Source organism: Suricata suricatta, chromosome 7 (genome assembly GCF_006229205.1).
Source record: "Suricata suricatta isolate VVHF042 chromosome 7, meerkat_22Aug2017_6uvM2_HiC, whole genome shotgun sequence".
NCBI lineage: Eukaryota > Metazoa > Chordata > Mammalia > Carnivora > Herpestidae > Suricata > Suricata suricatta.
In genome coordinates, this window is record NC_043706.1 from 102,595,530 (window position 1) to 102,622,690 (window position 27,161).

A 27,161-nucleotide genomic window follows, 5' to 3' on the forward strand; every position below is an offset into this window, starting at 1 on the left:
GCAAGTAAAATGTTTCTTCTGTGATAAATAGTTTGGTTTAATGTAAGGGGCAAATTTCCATTCTTCTTATCCTGTACTTAAAGAAGGGATTTGAACTCAAGTATATGCTACCAAGAACTTCAGGAACTGATTTTCCAGGCCACCGTGAACCGTCTTATGGCTACTATCACATGGAAAGTTAGATAGCATTCAGCTTGGTACCTAAGATGATGACAAATGTGGTTAATTGTTTATAAAGTCCTCTGGCTGTGGTTTTTGTTTTATAACAGTTTAAGACATCAGAATATTCCTTGAATGATACATCACTATCACCTATTGAATTCAACATGTCAAGAGCAGATACAAACTCCCTAAGTTTGAGACTAGGATATTATAATGACTTAGATGTATTCGTTAGATTTATAAAACTGCTATGAACTTTTCAAAACTGATTTGGTAGATCATCTGTTGTTGGCAGCATTTATATAAAAACAGTGTATTTGGGAAGGTGTATTTAGCTTTATCATAAGAGATAAGTCACTATTTTGGAAATATATATATTTTCACACATGTGGTCCTCTTCTCCATATCCCTGGACATTCATGAAGAATAAGATTAGGCATATCTGCGGTTGACATATTCTAGATAGCCTTTCCAGATAAGTTTTTTTAAAAGCAATCCTGGAAAGGAATCCGTTAACTAAGTGGGCCAAAGGGTTCTTTTTCTTTGATGAGAGCTAGGTCCTTCCTCAAAGTTTCTTATGCTCCATTAAATTATGTGTAGAATATTCTCATTACTCTTGCTGCTAAGCAAGACATTAGCCATATGATGCAGAGTTATGCAGTGCCTTCATATCTAAAACTTTTATACTGCACTTTTTAAAGCTTTCATTTTGAGGAAGGGAAAAGGGCATTTGTCTGAATATGGATTCTAAGTTGTATATATTTCCTGTCATTCTATAAAAGTGAATTTGTGAAGCAAAATTTTGGTAAATGTTAAATTTTGAAATTTAATATACCAGATCATTAAAATACTGTCCACTAACTAGTTCATAGACTTTAAAAATAAAATATATCCAACTGTTAAAACTATATGAAGAAAATTTCATTTTTGTCTAAATGCAATTAAATTTAAGAATATGGTAAAATATTAAAATGAGAATAAAAGTAAAAATTTCCAACAAAGAGCTCAATAATTAACATAACATGAAAAAGATATGTGCTTGTTAGAAATAAAGCGATTTACTGCTGAGTTTTTATTCTGACTAATTACAATGATAGATTTTGTATTGACACCAAGGGTTAGGTTTTTACATCAATTTGTAAACAGCTGATTTTCACAGAAGGTTAAGACTTTAAAAACTATGAACTCGGCAATTTTTATGATTCTGTAATATTTAGAATTCAAACATTAGGAGCTAAGGAACTATAGCATGTGGGTTTTATTTTTACCCTGGTTTAGCCTCATTTATAGACACTATGTGATTATAGCTAAAATGTTTGGAACAATTTTTCTCCTTTTTGATCACAGTTAATAGCTCTGTCATGAGAATATAAACAGGAACAAATTACCTATGCCACAGACGAGAGAGGCAAGTAGGCTGGAGGGAATGAGGATATCAACTAAGCTGAGAAAACATTCAGGAACTCTGAGGAGCATGTATGCATTTGTTCATTTATAACCTATAACCTTAGGCTTCCATGTGGTCTTATCTTCTGGTTTAAGACTTGGGGTTTCTGGTTTTACCAAGGAAGTCTATGGCAGTGGTTTTCAAAACTTCTGACTATAATCCATAGTTAAAAAACAAAGTATGACCCTGTAACACAAGTATTTATGTTAATTTTCATGACAGTGCACCCGTATAGTGCATCTTTATATGTGCAGTATATTCTGGTATATTTTATTGTATTTCATTTTTAAAGTGCTGGTTTTGACTCACTGAACTTGGCATTTATGACTCTAAGCGGTTGCGATACACAGTTTGAAGAAAGGCTAATCAGGCCCTTTGAGTAGATGAGAAGTAGCAATAACTTTCCTATAGTTCTAAAATTTATATTCCCTATACCTGTCTTTTCTGTCATATTTGGATTATGATCTTTACATTTAAAAAAAGAGGGAAGGGTGCCTGAGTGCTTCAGTCGGTTAAGCATCCAACTTTGGCTCAGGTTATGATCTCACAGTTTGTGGGTTCAAGCCTCACATCGAGCCTGCTTCGGATTCTGTGTGCGTCTCTCTCTGCCCCTCCCACGCTCACTTGCATGCTCTCCCTCTCCCTCTCCGAAAGAAACAAGCATTAAAAAAAATAATAAGAGAGGGAAAAGTGCTAGTGAAATGTGAATCAGCCGGCATTCACTTGAAAACTGTCCATATATTCTGAAATTATTAGTCGCCCAGCAGATAGACTGGACTCATTTCTTGGCACTCCATATAATTAACTTAGGAAACGTTCTACATAATTACTTGGCAAACATTTTTATTTGTTATTGATATTTTATACAGAACTCTAGAACACCTGGTCATAAATTTTAAATGCACATAAAGTATTCTTTATATATTCTTGCTTACTACCCTTTCCAGTATGCTGAACCTTGTTTATGTCTCTCAGTTTACAAATCCCTTCTCATCAATGCTGAATGTACCATTCAGTTATATTTCAAAATCTGAGAGCCCCTTAGAATGGGGCTCTCATTATATAGGACCATTAATACAGCTTTTACTGCTTTATGATAAGTTTTATAGTATACGCTTCTCCTAAGAAATTTCAGCACAGGCCATGAACGTTAGGCTTCCCTTAACAGGCAGCAAATAACGTAAGATGTGTGAGACCAAGAGCCTATAACAGAAGTACAGGAGAGCTATTTCCTAAATCAAAACAATATAAAATAAAAAATGGCATCAAAACATTTAAAAAATTTTTCCTAAAGTTACTTTATAATCAAATCTTGACATTCTATCTGAAAAGGCTTTTATTTGTACGTGTTGAAGAATCATTACAACATAGGAAAGAAGCTCCACGTTGTAATGATGAAAGTATGCTTTCCACATATTAAGACAAATTTCCTACCTAAGAATTTTCAGTAGGAGCTACTGTTGTGCAGGAGATCTATGAGCACAAAAATGCCTCAAGCTCTAGGCCACTGATCTACTTTTGTAATGTAAGATTTTTCCCATTTATTTCAACCTTGTTTCTTTTTTCCCAGTCAAATAGGATCTTTCAAAACTCAGATGCAAAAAGATATGTGGGATAAGTTTTAGGAAAATAACTTTAAATGAAGGTGGAGCTTTTGAAATATTTTCTTACAGCTACAAAAGTACTGCTATGAATTTCCATTTTTGGCAATAACTCAAGAATTAGCTTGAAATTTATCCTAATTAAGGTACGTTTTCATAAGAAAAACACATTGTGTTAGCCTCTGTCGTAAGGTCACATTAATTGAAACTGTCAAGTAAAATACCTGCACTAGTAGATCCAATTCCTGTCGTGAGCACAGATCTCGGTGTAATCTTTGCTGCATACTTGAGGAATTGAGATTTCCCTGTGCCAGGATCCCCAACCAATAAAAGATGAGATTCACCTAGAAAACCATTAATAAAGTTTTAAATTTCTATGAAAAGACCCATGAATAAGTATAATTAATCAAAAAGAAAATGGTCCACTTGGAGTGCCATCATGATTTATATTTTATGGTTCTGCTGTGTACTTAAGGTCATTAAGGAAGGATTTAAGCAGATATCCTTAGAAAAGTTAACTATCCTATAAAGTAACAATCTTTAAGTGATTTCTAAATGTGACATTTAATATCTAAATTAATATACTTTGTGCTATTTCCAGATGTTTAGGCGTATGTTTGACATTTAAGACATTTTTGGCCTCTAAAGTTGATTGTATTTAATCTATTTTTAAATACCAAACGACTTGATTAAATCACGCCATGCAAGCCATACAGATATTTTATTCCATTTTTAACTATTTTTAAGTGTTCAAGACTTTGTAAGTGCTTTATAAGTATCACTTCTGATTACAACACTTAAGTGAAGACCATTTTATGAAAATTTTAATAATCTCTACCTTAAAGTACTTATTTTCAAATGTAACATAAATGAATACATGAATATCCTGTGGTATGTACTATCTCACTGATCAAAAACATTTAAGTATTTCCTAAATATATTAATAGGAAACTCCTATTTAAGCTCCACATTTAGCAGAGTGCCTTGCAAATAGTAGGTGATCAAAACATACAATACATACACATCTTATTATCCTATATTGTACCATATGGTTTTAGAATTCATATTAATGGCCTTATGTATAACAATGTCCTTTCAGTCTTTGGCTGTTATGACCCTCGTGTGGCCTGTATGAGGGCCGTAATAAACCTACTCTGTGCCAGATTCAGGTCAGGTAAATGTATTAGTTGCAAAAGAGCTTTCTGCCATTTGAACATAATTATACACTTAGAGTAATCTTTGCTTGAATGTGTGACCTCCAGCAGCACCTCGTGGCAGACTGCACACTTGCTACCTAGGAACAGAAGGGGAAGCAGCAGGCAGATGACTGCAAGCAGCAGTCTGAGAGAAACAAACGGACAGTCACAGATGGAGAGACGCTGACTTGGAAATATTAAAAAGCACTATTTCTAATCTTTTCCTTTTGAAGAGAGACTGGGGATCCAGGGAAAACATAATCAAAATATAAAGATTTTATTTTGTGGCACCCCTTATAGGTTGGAGCAAAAATATATATTCATCAAAAAAACTTAAGATTTCTTTTAGTCTTTGGAATTCTAGAAATCACCTTTTGATTTACAGATACTGGACCAAGTATTAGATGGACAACTGTCATCAGGTTTAAAAGATCATGGTTAGAACATAAAGCTCAACAAGCAATTTTTATTCAAAGAAAGATTCTAGCTTCTCACCTTGTATGTATTAATATTTCTCAGTTTTAAGTAGGTACTAACCTCTGACCCGTGTTCCTGTAGCATCGGTCCTTTGAATCCCACCAGCCAGCACCATGGCGACAGCAAGCTTCACTAGATACATCCCAAAAACTTGAGGGCACAAACTGGCCAATATTTCATTCCTTCCTAGGAAAGGCAGCAAGATCAGATATTACCAACAGTTTTCAAGAAATCCTATCTAAAACTTCCCTTCCAACTTCCTATGAACATACTCCGCCATCTAAAATGATCATGAGGACCATTTCCAAATGCCTAAAAGGAATTACATAACTTTGACTTAGTTGTAAAATGTCTTCTCTTATTAATGCCATGGTATGAAAAGTCTGTTTTTCATCCCTTGCTTTTATTTTCATCCTGCTTAAGTTTCCATAAATTTATCATACTGTGCAAGGGACAGAGTCTCCTTTACTCCCTCATTAAGCCAACATTATCCCTTTAAAATACCACTACACTTTCTGTGCAGTAGTGTCAGTAAAATTACTTCACTGCCTCAATAAATTGAAGGTGCTAGATCTCAAACAATGAAGTCAGATTGTAGGAGCCAGTAATCTTTAAATACAAGAAGTACCTGGAGCTCATGGAGCATCTCCAGAGGTCTAAGAGAAGTAAAATCAATCCACCCTAGGTGTCAATTCAGCATTTTGCTGTGAAAAGTTTGGTAAAGCCTGTTTTATCTAGAATAAGGGTATCGGAGTATTTAAGAGATTATAAACTACAATTCTAGCCATTCAAGCCGAAGTCTCAGATTTCTCCATGTACTTTAAATAAAAGAATATCACATTTGAGTTTCTGTTTTCATCAATGTCAAAACACCAAATCTGAGAATCTGCCTATCCCACCTATAACGTGGGTATGTTATTTGACCCCTGGCATAATCAACCAGTAGGGGCTCTTAGAATCTATAACAAGGCTGTCCTGAGCTGTGATGGTACTCTGTATGTCTACAGGCTGGTAACTAATATGCCGTGTTTCAGGATTTCCATGTTTGTACTCATGTTTCAGAGGTAGGTCTTCTGACGAGGAAAATAATCATGTAAGAACTCCTTTAGCTGATTATTCCAGTTCCAGAAGCTTTTCTGCCAAAGCATGAAGGGCAAGGAAAGGGGCTTCCTCCACAATTTATGGGCCTATACACACAAGCTGCTCTTTGTAATGAATCAAAATTGATCCAATGGCAATTAAGGTAGGGTGATATGATCTGGGGTGTCAGGAATGGTGAAGAAAGAAAACCTTTTAGTAAAATGGGGATCAGAAAACAATTAGTAAATCCTGGAAGGGACAGCATTAACTACTAAAGGGAATTCCTCCCTTTGCTGAGGTAGAAAACCCAGAGAAAAAAAGATGAAGTAAGCAAATAAGACCTTACAGCAAATAGGTAAATTCTGACCAGAATCTAGAGACTACACATACAAGAGAAGAAAGGAGTAGCCCAGACAGGTAGGTTTCAGAGCAGGCAAACTGACCTGGCAGATGTCTATGTAAAGTGCCCCGTCTGCTGAATAAACGTGGATTCAGTGATTGAGGTGCTGACAAGAAACCTACCCCAGTGATGAAGAGCACAGGCTCTGGGGTCAAATGCCTGAATTCACATCCTGATGCTATTACTACCTGTGTGACCCTGGCCAAGTTTCTTAACCTCTCTGCCTCAGTTTCCTTATCTGTAAAATGGAGATGATAATGGTATCTCATAGAACTGGTGAGGATGAAAGGAATTAGTAAGTGTATATACAGCACATAGACCAGATAACAGCCTGACACACTCAACTGTTAAACTATTATATCACCTGTATTACTTGTGCTTATTTCTGGTCTCAGGATTTCCTGACAATGTAGTTAACACAAAAGGTATACTATAAAGGCAGGTCTGAAGGTCAGGGAAAAATAAAGGGAAAGAACAAATCCCTTAAATTTGTTGTCTGAAGTTCCTTGAATCGTGGCAATAGATGTTCCCATGGCTGTATCATGGAAGAGAACTGATTAGAGTGAATACTATCCCAAAAACTATCTCCCTCCCAAATTTCTGGCTCTAGACCATGTTAATAGTATGTCTACAGCCAATTACCCCACTCTTGTGGCATGGCTCTCTGTTACCCCAATAAAGAGAGCCTCTTAGATCTAAAATAATGGAGTCAACCCAGCCTGGGCCCCAAAGACCCCAATCCCTACATCTGGGTTTCTATCCAGCATCTGAGCACCAGGCTCCAAGGATCCCTGAGGTTACTATAGACTGGAACAAAGCCTTCAGCTCCTCCTAGACAATACCCACAGTATGAGGTCTTAAGCAGATCCACCTCTGAGGGACCCTTTGGCTTTAGACTAGCAAAGTGAAGACACCCTTCTGGATACAGATCCCCTCAACTAGCACACATACACTTTGAAATGGTAAAATACTGTGTACTGGTACTTAGGATACTAAGCAAAATTCATTCAGACTAAAAAAAAAAAAGTTGCCTCATCTTCTGTCTTCTTCTGTTCCTCACAAGGTCATTATATTTACTCCTTCCTTTTATCCAGTAAATAAGTTGTGTATACATAACCTTCTAATTAAAATAGACTCTTTAATCACCAGCACAAAGCACTTCTCATGGTTTGGTAACAGAGCAACGTATGATGCTCTTCCTTCGCTGTTACAGGAAGAGGTGGGCTGTGGCACTGCGATTATGAAATGACTGTAGTCCAAGGAAGAGTTACAGTTTTAAAGACCAATTTTTTTAAGAAACCATTTCAAATTAAAAGATTCATTTAAAAATACTTCTTATGGGCTTGCTTCCTAAGAAGCCACAATGTGGGGAATTTAAGTTCTGTACAGATCAGATCGAAGAGGGATCAGGAACCACTCCATTACATGCAAGATGCAGAAGCAAAAAAAAAATCATCCCACAAAATAAAAGCAAACTGCCTAAAGTTAGGCAAATAATTTTATTTTGTGAAATGGATCTGTCCGGTATGTGATTTAAGAATAATCAGTATGTATGAGATGTGAGGTGAAGTTTATTAGAAATAGTCTATCACTGGCTTTAGTTTATTTTTCTCAGAGGATGCCTCCAAGGAAGAATGAAAACAGACATTTGAAGGTTTAATTGGTGTTTTATACTTTTGGAATTTTTAAATAAAAAATACTCTATGAACCCAAAGGCTTGTGTGATGTTTTAGTCTATGTAATTATGTTTTAGTGTCACGGTCAAAAGTGTTTGCTGTGATGACAAAGCTTACTTTTTGCATCTTTCTCTCTCTCATCATCTCTTTCCTACTTCATGCATATTTAAAAATGTTGAGCTAAAGTAACATGAAATTGTCTTAATTATCTAAGGTACATCAGAAAAGAAATGGGCTTTATTACGATGAGGGTTCATAAAAGAGTGAGTTTTGCTTATTTAAGAAGGAACTGTGTATTTGGTGAAAAAGGGAGAAAATTGGCAGTCTATTCTTTTAGACATCTAAAAGATTTTCCAGGAAGATCTCTAAATAGAAAAAAGACTGTATCAGAAAAGCACTCAAAGGGAAACTATGACTAGAAGTACTGATGAATGCTACCACCCTTTGAATTCAGCCACTGATTTCATGTAGCATGTAAGGCTGCCTCTGAACCACAGACTGTATATTTAACTACTGAATGAAATGCCATTAATAATTGTCATCTTTATACCCTTAATCACAAACCTGCAAAGGGATCGCTCTTATAGGATTCCCAGAAATCTTCAAATTCCTTTTGGACCTCCTCATCCATGATGATCCCTGTAGACTGCTCATTGTTTACTTGGACATAATTAGCTTTCAGAACTATCTCCACTTCACAGCGCACATCTTGCTGAAAGGGCTTCCACCGTTGCATTACAACTCCATAAATAGTGAGGTCATCACCTAGGAAAGAGCAGCGAGTAGCAGCAAAGTCCAGTAGTACCACACTGCTTGCTGGGCACAGACTTGCATGACGAAGAACCAGAAATAAGAAATAAACCACTCTGGGACCCCTGGGTGGCTCAGTCAGTTAAGCATCCAACTCACTTTTGATTTTGGCTTGGTCCTGAGTTTGAGCCCCGTGCTGAGATCCTGCTGAGCACCGAGCCTGCTGAGGATTTTCTCTCTTCCCCCCACTCTCAACATAAATAAATACTTTTACAAAAGAGAAAGAAACCACTCTCCTACCAGGTTTAGAATGATAAACACTCATCCAGGAAACAACTGGAGCCAAAAGAACACCACAGATTTCATTTTTGTTTTTTCTTTTTTCACAGGCACTTGTATCTGCACAGCTAAAAGCTAAAGTCAGCATTCTTCTTTTTGTGAATCTGCTACATGATAATCACACCGAATTATTAGCCTTCACTGGGAAAACAGTTTACTGGATGATTTATTCATCATTACATTGGGCAAAATGTTCATCTCAGAATCCCTAACCATATAGTTCTCATTCAAAGAACGTGTGGGAACTTCAGCTAGAAGGTGAAACTATCATCAATTTGGTGTCAGGAAAGGAGACAATCTTGTGATAACTGACACTAGCTTTAGTTTCCTAGGCACTGATTTTTACTTACAGTATTTATTAATACTTTACTTACTGACTTAAAAAGATGAATGAACTAAGAGATGAGTGAACTACTATTCTACTTCAAAGCCCTTTTCCCTAAACTATGAAAATACAAGATACACCCTGCTTGTTCCTTCTTGGTTGGTTCCTTCCCACCTGAGGAAACTCCCGATCCTGGTGAGAATATTAAACTTTTACAGATCTTCCTAAGAGGCCTTGGGTAGTTTATGGGCACATTCTCTAAACACTGACTTCTATGCTTATTATTACATACAATTCAATCCATCAATTAACAGATATACATGAATGAATGGTTGGAATTCAGAATTCTGGCACTGGAGAAAAGGGGGCCAGAAGAACAGAAGATAATCCTAGTTCTCAAAATCTTGAATATAAGATGTTGGACATACCCAGTCTGGTGGTATTTATAATTTGCTCAACAAACAGTGTCTCTGAAATAACTGGAAAGTCTTCATATCTAAGCCTGTGTCAAATATACGGTATTTGCTCATGCAAAATGCCTTTTACTCTCTAAATTTCAATGTATAATGTGTAAACTGCAGAGCTTTTGATTTTCTGAAGAAAAATGTTCTGTAAATGCTAAATGCGTGGAAGTGGTGGAAGCAATTACAGAATGGAGAGCGTGTTTCCAGCCAAAAGCAACTTCATAATAAATGGTGAAACACAAGTTTTCAAGTCTTGAAAAACCACTGCCTAGATGATTTTCAAAGCCAATCAAGAATTATGATCATTAACTATACCTACTGCCCTCAGTTTTTAGATGAAAATGATTGGGGCAACTTTATATAAGCATTTGGAACAGTCCTTTACTGTGGTCATTTTAATGGATTATACTTAGGTCGTTTCTAAATTAGTCAAACGAGGAACTTAACTTTTAGATACTGCACCCATTAAGTAATCTGACTTCAGTAAGCAGTGATTAATGTGGAATATGTGGAACACTGAAGAATGGCCAAGAGCACTGATTTTGTCCGATATGTATTCAAATCCCAGCTCCACCACTCACTGGTTATGTCCTTGGGCAAATTACCTAACTTCGCTGAGCCTATGTTTTGACCTAGAAAATGGGAATAGTTTTTATATATATATATATATATATATATATTTATTTATTTATTTATTTATTTATATATATATCTCTCACAGAACAGTGAAAATTAAGTTAGATAATGTTTGTAAATTATTTCATATACAATATATAGAATACAGTAAGTGCTCAATAAGTAAATATTAGCTATTATTATACTAAACCTTGTTATTATATGCAAGCTTTTCTGTAATAAAAGTTATGAACAATGTTATTGTCAGGAGGCTAACCTTCTTACTTCTGATAATCTCATCTCTTTGTGCCACTCTGTCTCCTGCAACTGATTTACCACTGCAGCCACCCACGTCTGACCTCCTGCCACACTGGCAGTTCTCAGGACATAACCTCCAACTTTATTACTCTGTGTCAGTTTGGGGTTCCTAAGCAGACTGTAAATTCCTGAAGGGCAAGGATTATGCCATTTATCTTTTGATTCCCACAGAGGTTTGCAGCGTGGATAAATGAAAAAAGTGCTGTTGACAGACTGCTTCCATCCATTATTGTTAGTGAGACATGAAAGAAAAATAGCTTGGAAAGAATTCAGTCAAGATGAACTGCATGAAAACATCTTATTTTCATTTTTTTAAAGTATTTATTTATTTGAGGGTAAGAAGCAGAGTGGGGGTGGGGAGAGAAAATCCCAAGTAGGCTCCTCTGCATTGTAGCATGACACTGGGTTCAAACTCACAAACCATGAGATCATAACCTGAGCCAAAATCAAGAGTCAGACGCTTAACCGACTGAGCCACCCAGGTACCCTGTTAAAGAATTACTCTTGACTATATATACTGAACTCTTCTACTTCCATAGTGTTTGCCTGATAATTTTAAGAAACGGCAGCTCAGCAAATATTTTATAAATGAAGCATTTGGAGAAATCTATGATTAAAAAAAGAGAAATGGTGGAATTTGGAGATATGAAGCACTTTTGGTTTGTCTGGTAGGGGAGAACAGGGATCAGAATAAGAGGTCAGATATGCTTGTTTCTGTCCAGGGGTTACACTTTTGTTATATGTTTTCTATTGAGATTAAGCGTTAGTAAGATTAAGGTATGAGAGAGAACAGGGAATACTTAAAGCAGGAAATGTTGAGGTGAATTAAGACACAATTTTTGACACCAGGCTAAGGTTTACCAACCATTTCCATTTTTTAACCCACTTTCAACGTAACTTAAATGTAAATAGCAAGTAGAAACCGCTAGGCAAGCAGTAAAAGCAACAGTTTTTAAGTTATTTGGAATAAGAAGAGGAAAAAGAAAGAATAACCTCGTACCGTCCTCACAGACAAGTGTGGTCAAAGCCTGGGAATGTGTGCAGGCAGCAGAGTTGCTGGTTTTCAGGGAGACAGGTTGCCATCTGCCATTTCTAGGGCTAGAAGGAGGAACCTCAGAGAAGCTAACTAGGACATCCTTTTTTGGGGAATGAAAGTCTGTAAATCCAAAAGACTTTTAATTTAAACTGTATACTAGAGTTTGAAGTACCTGTCAGTCTGGGTAAAAAGAGACAGTGAGGGAACAGGATAGATAAGAATATTCATGTTAAAATATGGAAAACTTCAGTTACTTCGGTTAGAGAAAAAGGTTTTGATTAAAACTTTTAGATTACACTTTTGAAGTTAGTCTGCTTTTTTCTGAGATTTTTACCTTTAGCTGACAGTGCCATGTACATTTTATAGTCCTAGCGCCTACCAACAGCTGAAAAAAACCCTTTATTCTTTCATTCTTTCTTTTCGCATTATGTAAAATAATACCACATTTGTTTAAAAAACATTAAATTTTATTACGAACATCTCATGATATTTAAATGTGGTTACTGCAAAAGAGAAAATAATATTTACTCTCTTTAGTAACACTGATTTACAAAACCTAACATCTTAATTTTTCTAATAAAACTCTTCCCTATCATTTTTTTTAATAAACACAGTAATTTTAAAATTCAATGTAGAAAATTTCCATTCTACACGTGTGGGCCAATACTAATCCTTGCCTTCTCACAAATACCTTTTATTAATTTTTTTAATGTTTATTTATGAGACAGCATATGTGAGCAGGGGAAGGGCAAACAGAGAAGGAGAAACAGAATCCAAAGCAGGCTCCAGGCTCTGAGCTGTCAGCACAGAGCCTGACATAGAGCTCGAACCCACGAACTGTGGGATCATGACCTGAGCCAAAGTCGGGCACTTAACCGACTGAGTCACCCAGGTGCCCTGCCCTCCCACAAACAGTTTTAAGTTTGATTCTTCCCGGGTTCCCCAAAGAGCAGAATAAGAGGGGTAAGATGAGTTGAGATGGGGCAAAAAAGAGCTTAGAGTTGTCTGGTTAGCCTCAAGATCAAAATATAACCAAGAATGACATCACAACAACTCTTGTGAAGCCCTCCGATTTCCAGAATAGCTCTGAGGCTCAGTCTCCGATTTGCCTGGAACACTGCATATCATTCAGATCAATGGCCATCATGAGGCCTAAGTCACTAACAGAGGCTGCACACCCTCTGCTTGACTGTCACTGAGAAAAGAAACCATTGTCTGAGAAAATCTACCTTCCTGGAGCTTCAGGCTACTGAAACTCAACAGTAATCTTCTGTAACTATAATTCTACTTCTGTATGACAGCCTTCCAATTAATGAATAGTGAGCTGCCATGTCCTTCCTGAGGCTTCTTCATGCTAAACACCTTCTTTCAGTATGGTTTTGAGTTCCTTCTCAATTTGGGGAACTGGCTAATGGAAACACTGAGAACCCTCAAAGGACAAAATCAATGTGACTCCCACAGTGGGGTCACAAGCACAGAGGAGAGAGAACAATCACCTCCTTTCTTCTGGATACCATGAAGAGTACAGCAGTATCTGACAGAACCATGCGGCCTGATTCACTAAATGCACTACAATTTTTAAGTTGCTACTGTTAAGCAAGGACGTGCTGAAGAGACTCCTGGATGAAAAGTCAGTGGGACTTCTGGGTTCATGTTCTAGTTCTGGAGAGTTAACTCCATGTGACCTCAGATTCTTCAGGCAAGTCAGATTCTTCACTTATAACACAGTGGCTGGCCTGGACTGCTAAGCCACAGCTTCTTTCCTGCTGCGTATCACCTCCCACCTCTATGCCAGCTTCTGTTCTCCAGGTGAGCAATGAAGCCTCCACACTCACTTCCCAGTGTTCATGTGAAAATAAAAAGTGACTTTTTGCTAGTCAATATTTAAGGGCCTCTTATAAAAGCAAGCAAAAGTTAATTCTCACCAGATTTGCAACTGTCTACTAAGTCATCTTCTAGGATAACCTTCATAGACCGTGGAATGCTTCCAACAGATAGCCTTTGAACCTAGCAAGGAAAAGGAGACATGTACTAAGTATGCTTAAATACATGCTAAGTATTCAGAAGCCCAGCAGTTCTTGAAATTACTGTTTCTATTTCCCTGGTATTACCATACAATTTAATTATGATGGGAATTTATAAAATTTTCTTGAAAACTGTGCCCACTGTTTACAAACTTGCTAAAACTAGAGTAAAATAAAAACATCGATATGGAAAATACCTCCAAATATAATCTACCTTGTGAATGCTCAAAATAAACACATGCCTCAGCTATTAAACATAATACCAAAGCTATTTACCTAGAAAAGACATGCAGTTCTTTCCTGATCTTTAGTCCTAAGACACAGGCAAATCACTCTGTTCCTCTGATCATTCCTTAGTGACAGAACCCTGGTTTTATTTCACATGGACATGTACCAAGTAAAAAGACTATTTCCCAGGCTCCCATGCACATGGATATGGTCATATGGCTAAGCTCTGGCCAATGAAATGAGTACACATGCCCTAGGAGACTTCAAAGCGGTCTGCTCATATGGAGACTTTGGCTAGATGGCCAGTGCTGTTGCCTGTCCCTCCCTTTTCCTGCTCTCTGACTAGCGTACAGTGGTGAAAGAGTTGTAACTGCCATCCTAGATTATAGAAAACCCTAAGGAAAGAGGCCACATATTAAGAATGGTATAGAAAGACAGGAGTTTGAGTCCTTGACACTGAATACACCTTTGTTTTTCAGCAGCAAGGAAACCCTGGCACACTCCCGTGTTAAGGAGTGTCTAGGTATACCTCATTTGACATAGTAAATAAAAAAATGGGCTTAAACCTCAAATCCTGAGTACTCCAATGTTTAACAACCATTTAAACCCACTTAATTTCTTAAACGCAGCTAGTTCGAACTTCTTAAATATTCCCTTTATTTTAACATAATTATTAAGTCATTCCACAACCCTTTTTCCAATGCTCTCTATACAGAGATGATTACTGCCTGGTGTCTAAAGACTATATTCTGATATACGTACATCTGTACTGTGTTATGACACAAGTCCCATCTGTAATCCTTTATGTGTCCCTACTCTTGGTAATTTTCCATTGCTGAAAAAAACTTCTTCAAAGTTGTGATTTTTCTCATTTCTTAGATCATTTACCTGTTCCTGAATTTTGATTTCCTGATAATCTCTACACTTGGTTGGAGATGAAGATAAGCCTGAGAGGCAAGTGAATTTTGAAGAATCACAACTCTCCAAGCTGGGACATGAGGACGGCCGGCAGAAGGCATAGTACAGTTCAAAGTCAGCCTTGACCACAAATACATGCTTGCATTTGTTACACATGTAATCCCGCTCAAACTCCAGGATCTTCACCACACTTGTTCGAATCACTGTCCCGGTGACAGATAAAAAGTGTCCCACATCCTTGGTTTTAGGGATGTGCTCCCTCACCAGCTCAGGACAAACGGGCAACCCTGATGAAGAAAAACAACAAAAAAACCATATCAACTTATGTCTTGGGATTTGACTCTATGGAATATAGTCTTCTCATATTTCCTGGGGTAGAAGGTATACTTTCAGAAAAAAAATTGAGTTTTGCTTAAGAAATAAGTTCAGACCAATTCAATTAACAGAAAAAGATTATTTTAAATAACAATGATCAGTAGACTCTTTTTAAAAGTACATATCCATATGACATAATAACCAGGATTTTAAAAAAAGGAACAATTCTCTTAAAGAGGGCTATCTCAGTAGAATCTAAATACGTTATGTAATCATAACCTCATTCAACCAAGAATATACTACCCTCTGCGACACATAAAATCAACTGATGACAGAGTAAACCACAAAGCTGAGTGATACGGTAAAGGCAGCATAATGACCAGAGTCCTACAGTGCCAGAAGGCTATTGCCTTTTTAGGTAGGCTCAGAATTTATTAATACACAAATCCATTTCCAAGCCTTGAATTACCTCAGGGTTTACCTACAGCATTGTTTTATCCTTTAAAAAACTTATGTTTTTCACCATTTATCAAAAGTCAGCTTAAAAGTTACAAAATGCCAAAGAAAATTCTTAGGCAGACAATCCCCATTCTCATGTGTGGCTGCCATGCACCACTGGAGTAGAGAGATGCCGGCTGTGATGGTCAAAGGCTGCCTTCTAACAGGTTTATCAAGGTAGCATTTGTTATGCTGGTTCATGCCTCATGACAGTTCATGGACACTGTCTTGTCCTCAGAATTCAGCAGCTCTGAAATCTAGAAAATGTGCACACTGAGGATAATTCTATCAGATTTGCCAAGTCATGAGATATAACCATAATAGTTTTGATTATACTTTAGGTTTCTATGGTCAGCACATTTTCTCCCTGTATTCTGAAAGCCAATTAATTATAATAGTGAGGTAGTCTGGGAAGTATGAAATTTAAAAAAAAGCAAACAGGTTATATGAACCGTATGCTTAAGGCACCAGGGTACATGAAGGCAGTGTTACAGGTTACTACTCTACAGACAGACTTGAGTTTTCTCTGTTGCTGGCTGCGGCTCTCTGTATGCTGATATTGTATGCTCAAGGCAGGTGCTGCCAACATTTGCCACTAGAACTCCTTTTTCTGTCCAAGGCGACCCCAGGGCTGACAAATGTGAAACTGCATGGGCAGGAATAGACAGAGAAGGTGGAGATGGATAAATAGGCATTTTAGTCATTAAAAAAATATCCATGCTATTTCCCATTATTGATTTCAGGCATCTGTTAATTTAGCTGCATATAGCTAAATGTTGAGCCAGCAAGAATATACCAATATTTCTAGCTACAACCAGGTAAAACACACACCACAACCAAAGCTGCTCATTTAAAATAGGTCTTGTTCTCACGTCCACATTGCTTATGTTTTAGGAGTACCATGTCCTTTTTTAGTTTATATCCTAGAATGTTAAGAGGAGATTTTTCTTCTTATTTGGTCTTAACTGGAATGAATGTATATTATGGCAACCCTTAACACTGCTTTATAGATTCTTAGTTACTTCTATTTTCCTTCCTACAGGAATACTTTTTTCAAAACTGAGGTATAATTCACATACCATAAATTTACTCTTTTAAAGTGTATAATTCAGTGTTTATTAGCATATTCACAAAGTTGTACAACCATCACCACTATCTAATTCCAGAATATTTTTATCACTTCAAAGAGAAAGCCTGTACCCACTAGCCGTCACTCCCCATTCCTTTACCCCTAGCCTCTGTCAACCGCCAAGCTGCTGTCTCTGTCTCTGGATATTTCATATAAATGGAATCATAAATAAGCGGCCTTTTGCATCTGGCTTCTTTCACTTACGCATAATGTTTCCAAGACTCATTTATGTTAAAACATGTATCCGTACTTCATTTCCTTTTATGGCTAAATATTCCATTGTATTCCATTGTATGGATATACCACATTTTGTTTATCCATTCATCAAATGATGACACCTGGTTTGTTTACACATCTGGGCTATTATAATGCTGCTACAAACATTAATGTGCAAGTTTCTGTTTGTGATTATCTCTTTTCAATTTTCCTGGGCATATACCTCGGAGTGGAATTGCTGGGTCATATGGTTAAATATATTTTTTGAAATAATGTTATTTTTGTGTTTCCAAAAAATCATGAAGTGTTCTCTAATATAAGTATACAGAGGATAGGAAAATAGAATTATTCAAGTGGGAAACAGGATTATTAATACAATTTCCTTCATGAAGTATAAACAAATTCTACCAACAATTATGAGCAAGGTAAAAAGAATGGAAAAAATGGATTAAGAAAATGTAACAACTATTTAGCTTTTTTAGTATCAATTTTCTCTTCCTTGGCCCCTAAAAAAACATCATTTTGCATACCATTTCTACTTTTCTCATTCTAGTTCCACTTCAGATGCAACTGATTGCTCAGTTTAAATTATATTATCAATATATTAAAACTGAAAAAAAACTAAGATCACAAGAACTAGTTGTGGAAGTGTTATATCACTCTGATGCCTTGCATCGCTGCAGAACCCCAAGGAAAACTACAGACTGCCCAATGTAATTTAGCAGGCTCTCTGGGTAGTTAATATCCTGAAGTCATACGTAACTGATGAAGTCTTACGTAGTTATTTAGATAGATTGTTTGCTATTTCTGGCTTACAAACAAATTTTGGTTTGAAAATAAAAGTAAATGTAATTTTATTATAGTTTTCTCCTAGATAGTGATCTTACATTTGTTAGTATCTTACTGTAAATAAATAGCACCTTAGAATGGAAGAATAAAACACCATACCCTCCATTGCTTCTACAGTAATCCAGGAAAGAAATAATGAAGGCCTAAGTCCAAATCTCCTCTTCTTATAACCTTTCCATGGCTGCCCACAGATCTAAGAATAAGGAATCAAGTCTGGACTGGACTACAGGGCCTTCCTCTCACACCAAGCCCTCTAAACACTCACTCAAACATTCACATACAGTGTCTCCTCTGCTCCTCAAAAATGTCCACACTAAGAAGCAATATAGAAATTGAGAAAAAGGATTCTGCACCAGAATACCTGGGTTTAAGTCACAGCTCTATTACCAACTAGCTGTGTGATCTTGGCCCAAATTATAGCCTTTCAGACTTCCCTTCTGTAAAACGGCAATAACAAGAAAACCTACCTCACAGGGTCATAAGATGAACACAATTCATATACGTGAAGTTTCTTAGAACAGTACCTTCCACATAGCAAACACTATTTATTTATTGCTTATTTATTTTTGAGAGACAGAATGCAAGCAGCAGAGAGGCAGAGAGAGAGGGAGACACAGAATCTGAAGCAGGCTCCAGGCTCTGAGCTGTCAGCACAGAGCCAGTTGTGGGGCTAGAACCCACAAATTGTGAAATCATGATCTGAGCTGAACTCTGATGCTTTATCAACTGAGTCACTCAGGTGCCCCTAGCAAACACTATTTAAATGTTAGTTCTTATACATGAAAATTTCATTTTTTTTTCCTTAAAAGATCAGGTTAAATATCCTTTCCTAAATATAATCTTTCCTTAACTCACCTCAGGTTGAATTTTCTCTTTTATGTGCTTTAACACACTGTTCCTCTCTTTCATACCACTTACTGCAATATAAATAAAATAATTATTATGCTTCCACACTAGAATATAAATTCCACAGAAGCAGGACTGAGGTAGATTTTATTCACCATGTTTTCTAAACAGCACACATTCAAAACACACTTTAAAGAAAGATGAATGGCAAGGCTAGGAAGTAGGGGAATAGATATGAGAGATATGAAGGATACTATGTTAGCTTTGAGATCATGTAGAGATAAAGTATAAGGAAGAAGGTGAAATTGAGAGTGACTCCCAGTTCTCTGGTTCCCTTAATAGTTAGGGAATTCTGCAAGGCACATAGTAATCAAACTGTAAATATCTACTGAAAGAATAGATAAGGAAATACCATTTTCAGTTAGAGTGGGACTCAGAGTGGAGAAAAATTATAAGTACACTTCTTGATACACTGAGTTTGCAAGAAAATATCTAGTGTGAGACATCTGATAAGCATGGTGGTATGTGGATACAGAGCTGAAGAGAAACATTTTGGCTAAAATTAAGAAAAAATGTAGAGCTGGTATTTGTTACTATATGGGCACAGTTGAAGCTCAGGTTCAGAAACAGGGGCCACCCTATGAGAGCGCAGGGATCCAGGAGAATAAGGCCACATATGAACCTAGCACCTATGGTTCAAGTGAAGGAAGAGGCTCCTACGAGGAAGGAGAGAAGCCACAGCTAGAGAGAAAGGAAAGGGCAAGAGGGTGCTCCCAAGTGGGGCCAAGGCTCGAATTTCATAAGGTGGGAGGAGTCAATTGTATCAAATCCAGCAGGGAAATAAAGGAAGAGAAATAAAGTGACCCTGTTTGTCTATGCGACTGTCAGTAGTAAGGCTGGTGAGGGTAGCTTCCGTGTGGTGGAAGTAAAAGGAACGAACAGGAGGTTCTACTGAAGAAGGAATGTGTTCTGCCAGAACATTTACTTTTGAAAAGGAGAGTGCATGGAGGATAAAAGGGGACACAGAGTTGAAAGAGGAGTCTTTCTCCTTCTACAAAATGAGCAAAACCTGAGAGAGAAAATTCAGATATAACTGCCAAAAAAGGCTCATGGTCATCCCTGCCACCCCCTACCACACTCCCACGGACTCCATGCTCCCCTGGGGGTTTGGCCTGACTGGGTGACCTACTTCATAGCACATGGCTTACCCACTCCCTATCCTGGTCACTTGCAACATCCTTACTGACCTCAGGATGCAGGTTAATGTCTCATGTAAATCAAGGCTCTGGATTAGAGGATATGGCTGGACCTCAGGAAAGCTCTAAACTTCTTGAAACTCAGGCAAAATGTTATGTATACACACATATGCACCTGCTAGTCAGGGCCCATAACTTTCTCAACATTGAACCCTGAAGAACCTATTTAAATCCTCCATCCCATAACTCCATTGACTTGCATATGATTCCCTCTAAGAACAGAAAGAACTTACATTGTGGTAACAGTCACTAAATCTCCCTCCCCTCCTCTAACTTAATAGTAATACCCTAGCCTCTAGTATGCCCTACTCATGCCCTGGGTCTTAGATCACATTCTTCAAGATCTCCTCCAAATGCTGTTACAACATGGCAGTGACATTCATAACCTCTTACTGACTGTACCACTCATCTAGGGCCTTAATCTCATCATATTGCCTTACATTCTTCCTTAGCCATGTTATATGTGGAGGGGAGAGTCACTTCTTGAGACCTTTTCATGCCCCTCTGTGCCCAGGCCAGTGCTTTAATATGCATTTTCCAATAAGGAGAAAATTAGTGACTAAAAGAGAAGGGGGAATGGGCTTTTCCTCTCTCTCTCACCTCACCTTAACCATATGTGGCCTCAAATCTCCCAGTCCAGAACAAAAATGCTTGGATTTTTTGGTGCATACAGGGGCTTCTTACCTCTGTACCTTTCCTTAGGCCCTTTACTTGGTCTGGCAAACTCTCAGCCATGAAGAGTGCATCAAAGTTTTCCCTTCCACAAGAAGACATCCCTACATCCAGGCTAACATACGCAGGCTCACACAAATGGAATTTGTAAGCAAAACGGTCAAATGAATGCACCGTTGTATAAACAATGCCTTTCATCTCTAGAGAAATCTTCTGTCAGGGAGAGTGAAAAGGAAGAATCCAGAGACACCTTCCTTTCTTTGCAAATGATAACCTAGGCACGCTGCGTCACGATAAGCCTACACACACTGGTTTTATTCCAGTCAGCTTAAGGAGCCGCACTGGTGAGATATCACACTCTGGGGAAGCAGGCACCTGGGAGGCAAGGGAAGCAGGGCTCAGTTCCAAGTGTTCCGCGGATGCTCCCCAACCTTTTCTGCATTCCTCTCCCAGTGCAGCCAGGATGAGGGAACTTCCCGCAGCTCACCCCAGCAGGAGTCCGTGTCTACACAGTTACATCTCTGAAGAAAAAGCTATATAGAGATTACAACTAAATTTTCTAAGCAAATTAGCTCTCAATTATCTTCCATAACTTTACAATACAAGGCAATATGTAATCTTTAATGTTCTTATATTGGAAACAAAAGAGCAGTTTACATTTGCTGAATCATGTACATGGTGCCTGTTAGAAATTTGTTTATTTTTTTTAGAAATTTTGAGCAAATGTGTCTAAAATATGGCAGATTAAGTGGTTATTTTGTATATAGTAAAGTATTATTTTAAGATAATAAAGGTGAGTATATTTCATCTTCAGATTTGTTTCCTTTCAGACTGATTTTTAAATACACTTATAAAGATAAAGGCAATAAGATGTTAAGCCAAATTAACCATACATAATCAAAATTTTAGTGCTAAAAAGGTGCTAAGAGACAGTGCTTGGACAGAAATGACTATTTTAATCTTCCTGTCTTGCTATATAGGTTACCAAGTAACTATACATGTTAGATATAACATGTATCTGTATGTGTTCCTAAGTAACACAAAAGCTTCTCTCTGGCACATTCAGTGAGAAAGAACAAAAAGAAATTTCGGAAATAAACAGCGATAGGTCCACAGGTCCAAATCTGTGCTAGAGACACGTCCACGTCAATTACTTCAGGTCCCTGGTTTTCAGCACGCAGTTCCCGGGACAGTAGCTTCAGCCACACCTGGGATCTGTTAGAAATGTAAATTTTGGGCCCCAGGCCAGATCTCCTCAATTAGAAATTCTGTGGGTGGTGCCTAACAATCAGTGCTTTAACAAGCCCTACAGTTGATTCTGATTGCCATTAATGTTTGTGAATCACTACTTTAAATAATATGTGAAAGCTGTGTTTTCCTTATTTACTTTGATGCTATCTTTGTATTATAAGACCTTTCATCAAAACCACTGGAAATAGCACGAAAACTGTACGCTAATAAAAATCCCAGAAGATAACGAACAATGCATATCCCACAAAAACACTGGAAAATGTCTTATGTTCCTAAGGAGACTTACCACAGAGGCAACCTACGTTGTTATAAATGCCTTGCCTAGAGTCCAAGATGAAGCTATTTAAAACCAGACTATTTCCATGCCTGGTTCATTCTGCTTGGGACACCTCCATCCCCTTCTCTTCTTGAAATCTCCAGTGAATCTCCAAGGAGAATTCACTTCCTGTTCTATGAGCTTATATATCTTGCACATACCTTGAACGAGGCATGCATCACATAACATAAAAGCTGCCATTAAGCTCCTTTACAAGTATGTTTAATATGTACTTGGGCATGTATCTTTGATTATACATAAACCACTTGGTAAATATCTGACTACACAGCTATCTCCTCTACAGCCTTGAACTCCTTTAGGGGCTCTACCATAGTAGTATGGTTTCCCAAGAGACTAGCAAGTGCCTACACATGGTATATTGTAGAAGGAATGCTACCATGGTAGTGACATAATTTGCAATTTGCTTTTTCAGAGAACTAGAAAAAAAAATAGGCTAATTTATCAGAAACCAATAGGGTCATTTAAGCAGACAAAATTTTGGTAAACTAAGCATGGAAAAATATCTAAATGTAAGGACAGCCTAAAATCATTCCTAAATACCATTTCACTAACATTAAAGCCTCTTTTAACAATCTTTTTGCAACATTATTATAAGGAAACATCTGGTTTTTTTTTAATGTTTGTTTATTTTTGAGAGAGAGACACACACACACACACAGTGTGAGCAGGGGAGGGTCAGAGAGAGAGGAGACACAGAATCCAAAGCAGGCTCCAGGCTCTGAGCTGTCAGCACAGAGCCTGACACGGGGCTCAAACCCACAAACTATTATGTCATGGCCTGAGCTGAAGTGGGCCACTTAACTGACTGAGTCACCTAGGCGCCCCAGGAAATATTTGTTCTTGATCCTACCAAAATTAACTAGTGTGCTGAGACACAGAGATTTATAATATTCATAATTTTACTCTAGATAAAATACTATATTTTCAATTAAATCAAATGCATGGTCTTTTGGGGGAATCTTAATTTTTTTCTCCAAAGATTTCTACCATACTGACTCATCTTTTTGGAATCACAGCAAGCATTTTTGTTGATGATAAATCCCCACCTTTCTGAAATGTACCATAAAGTATTTATTTTTAAACAAAATGGTCTGTGTGCTCTCCAACTTAAGTCACAGACTACAGTAATTCAAAAGTACAGCTTTGCCACCAGGGGCTGCTTCTTAAAAATTAAGATACTTAATCTGTCATTCATTCAACAAAAATTGAGTGCCTAATAGGTGGCCAGTATAATGCTAAACTTCATATATAAAAATAATAAATTTCCTAAAATTGTTTTGAAGATCACTAGAGAGAATCTACCACTTTTCTAATTCTTTGTATTATCAATTGTTTTGTTAGTAGTCACATAAGCTCATAAGGCTGCTTTGAATTATAATTTTATACACACATATCTATGCATATATATGTACACACTAACATACTGCTGTCTCCACACATTCTCCTTCCCCTCGATTGGCATGGGTAGTACCACAGCCTTCCAATGTCCAGTACAAAATCATTACTCTGCTCTAAAAGTGACCATTGACTACACAATACATATATTTTTAAGTATAAATATCAATTGATTCTCAGTGCTCTGAATTCAGTATGTGTTGGGATTTCTCAAAATGTTCCTAGAGAATAACATGGCAGTAAAATCTTTAAGTGATTTACCTGATATCCTGGCATGAAGATTCTGCTTCATAGAGGCACCCTCAGGCTGAGGAAGGGACTGGAGAATTGTCAAGGCTGATCTTCGCAGAGCACTATCAAAAACTGTCAGTACTTCATTTGGGAATGTGTTGAAATATTCCCCAATTTCCATGTTGGTCTCAAAAAGGGTCATGGCATTAACCACAACTGGGTAATGAGCCTCTTCATCTCTTTCCTTCAAGATTACAAGAATATCATTCTTATGGTATTCCGAAACATAGGATTCAAACACCTGACCAACCAATGTAACTTGATCGCTGTTCATCTTGAATCTAGGTGACTAAAGAAAAAGAAAGGACCATATTATTCCTTTGATGCTGCAGACTTAAACACAAGTTAACAAAAACGACTGGTTGTAAATCATCGTGACTTTGGGTCACACTATAAACTGAAAGTATTATTCAAATTTAAAACTTAATTAGGTTGGAATTACCTGTTACAACCACTTAGTAAATGTATTTTTTAAGAAAGTGAAGTTAAACCTAAGTCAAAGAATTATGTTGGTACTGATTATTGAAACCCAAAATGGTCCAATGCCTTTCTTATATCTTTTCCCCAAACTATCTCCTCATTAACTCTATGATAAACGTCCCTTCCCTCTTCTTCAACCACAGTTCGTATATACATTTGCTCTTAAGTGTATCTTAAATAGCAGTCTTCTGGCTAAAGTTACTTCCGGAAGAGTTCTTTGTATGTGTCCTGGCTCTAGGTTTTATTCATATAAAGAATATATCCTTCTTTCTCTCTCATCACACACACACACACACACACATTCATGTGTATTCTGCTACATAAATGGAACATACATGGGTAGCCAGGTTTTTTTTAAGTTTATTTTTGAGAGTGAGAGCGAGCGAGCGAGTTCGATCAAGTGGAGGAAGGACAGAGAGAGAAGATATAGGATCTGAAGTGGGGTCCAGTCTCTGAGCTATCAGCACAGAGCCCTAGGTGGGGCTCAAATTCACAGACTGCAAGATCATGACCTGAGCTGACCTCAGACACTTAACTGACCGAGCCACCCAAGTGCCCCTGTGGATAGTCAGTTCTGACTTAAATAGTTAACAAATTCGGTTCAGAAATTTACATTTTGAGGTTAGCTTGTTTCCTATTTTCTCTTTCTAACCTAGGAAACATACTGGCCTCAGGAAAAAAAAATAATCAGCAAAAATAGCTAAAATACACTATATTCTAGTATAAAGGAATTAGATAATTAAACTGAGGAAAGGGAAGGAAAATTAGACTTTAAATAAATAACTAGGACTGAAAATAAATACACCATATTACATTACTTCACCTATCTTATTTCCCTGGCAATGTATTTTTTGAAAATTTGTATCTACAGATTATAAGGGCCTACCTCCATTCGAAGTTTATGTATCCAGGCAGACATCTATCATGTTCACAGCACCATGCTGGGAAATAAAAAGCACAATAAAAGATCCTCAATGTTCTCAAAGAACCAAGGGACAGATCAAATGAAATTGTGCTCTAATAGTGGTAAAAATGCAATATGAATAAGAGCACAAAGAAGAGAAGGATTAAATTTAAATGAGGTGACAATCCCAGACATGGCAATGGACAGTTCCAAATAAACTGCTGAAATGGATCATCTAAGAAAATCTTATTTGGTTTTCTGGAGGACAAATGTACTTTAACTTCTTTCATTCAACCAACATATATTGCATTCAGTTCAACAAATAAAACATGTTAAAAGACAACTTATGAAGTTCACATTTTAGCATCCTATGTGTTACAATGCTATTTATTAGCATTATTTTGCTTTTTCTAAGAACCTACTATTCTAGAAGGTGTGAAAGGAGTTAAGGGGAGGAAGAGGCGGGGAAGTATGTGTCACAGGCCAAGAATTCTAACAACTACAGATGCCAGTCTGAGACTGACAGATGCATGTGTATGTCCAGAATGAGTGAGCGCAAGTTATGGCCAATACATGGACAGATAATTTATTAGGTAATATAAATTCAGCCAAATATAAAGAAAAAAAGCCTACTTGAAAAGTAACTAATCATACAGTATTTCCAGGACGTGGCCTTTGCTTAAAGCAAAGAAACTGGACTCCCAAGGGTTGCTAAAAATTCTATAAATACATACTAAATCTGGAGTCACAAGTTTAATAATTTAAAAGACAGCTCCATATATAGAGAGCAGAGAGGGAGTAGCTCCAGAATGCATGGCTCAAACTACAGTCAGATTACATGTCGCCTGGTCTTTTTCTGAAATAGCATGTTTTCTGAAAACAGCATTCCCTGTTCAAAATCCGCGCAAAACTGTTCAACTGTTTCTAAGCAGTTTGCTAACCCTATAAACATGCCCATTCTTTCTGTTCTACAATTTTCAAGTTCCCTTTCCTTTTATCTATTTGAGTATCTGGAGTCAAAATACAAGCACGTGCTACTTCATCCTCTGGACCAAGAGAAGGGCAGGTAAGAGCCAGAAAGGCGAATCAGCGGCGACTCGCAAAAGGACCAGCGGGAATCCCCGCCCGCCGCCCGCCGAGAGGCTGCCGCACCCACCCGGAGCCACGCCCCCTGGTGGATCCCCGCCGCGCCGCGTCCTAAGACCCGCCCCTCTCGCCCGCGGCCCGCGTCTTGTGGGCGCCTCCCCCCGCCTGCCTGCCCCGCTCCCCGCGGACGCTGGGAGAACACTGAGCCAGCTCGTACTCAGAGGACTGCTTTCCATACTTCCGACGCTGGACGCAGCCCCTGCCCTACAACACCTCGGCAGGTCTCCGACGTTTCTCCGGCTCGGCAACCCGGCACCTCAGTCGCCCGACCAATCCCGGAGTTGAATAGTTTGGGAACTAACCAGATGTGGGAGAGACTTGGGGCGAACTGCAGGATTAAAAAAATAGTAGTAACGGTGAAACCAGGGAGCGGCTGTCACTTACTGGCGGATATGCAGTGTTAGAAGCCACTGGGGACGCGCTGCTCCCAAGGCTGAGGGTCGCGGAGAGCTCGGGCCTGGCGGCGGGGGACGCTAGGAGGCCCCTGGGGGGCGGGGCGGGGCGCGTGCGCCGGCCGGTC

At 38.0% G+C, this 27,161-nt stretch overlaps 1 protein-coding gene across 2 annotated transcripts in view; it reads right to left on the bottom strand.

Moving 5' to 3' along the window:
- The window catches only part of MCM9 (minichromosome maintenance 9 homologous recombination repair factor), a 103,420-nt gene extending 76,273 nt beyond the window's left edge, over positions 1-27,147 (bottom strand). The window contains exons 1-8 of one of the 2 annotated variants that reach the window (XM_029943724.1): positions 27,026-27,147; positions 25,478-25,532; positions 24,082-24,400; positions 15,027-15,343; positions 13,812-13,893; positions 8,604-8,804; positions 4,944-5,069; positions 3,435-3,554 (exon numbers count right to left, since the gene is read on the bottom strand). In XM_029943724.1, coding sequence (XP_029799584.1) covers positions 3,435-3,554; positions 4,944-5,069; positions 8,604-8,804; positions 13,812-13,893; positions 15,027-15,343; positions 24,082-24,400; positions 25,478-25,510 — 1,198 coding nt within the window. In that variant the 5' untranslated portion in view covers positions 25,511-25,532; positions 27,026-27,147. The remainder of the gene's footprint in view (positions 1-3,434; positions 3,555-4,943; positions 5,070-8,603; positions 8,805-13,811; positions 13,894-15,026; positions 15,344-24,081; positions 24,401-25,477; positions 25,533-27,025) is intronic. The other variant, XM_029943725.1, reaches the window with a different exon arrangement.
- Between the last annotated feature and the right edge of the window lie 14 nt (positions 27,148-27,161).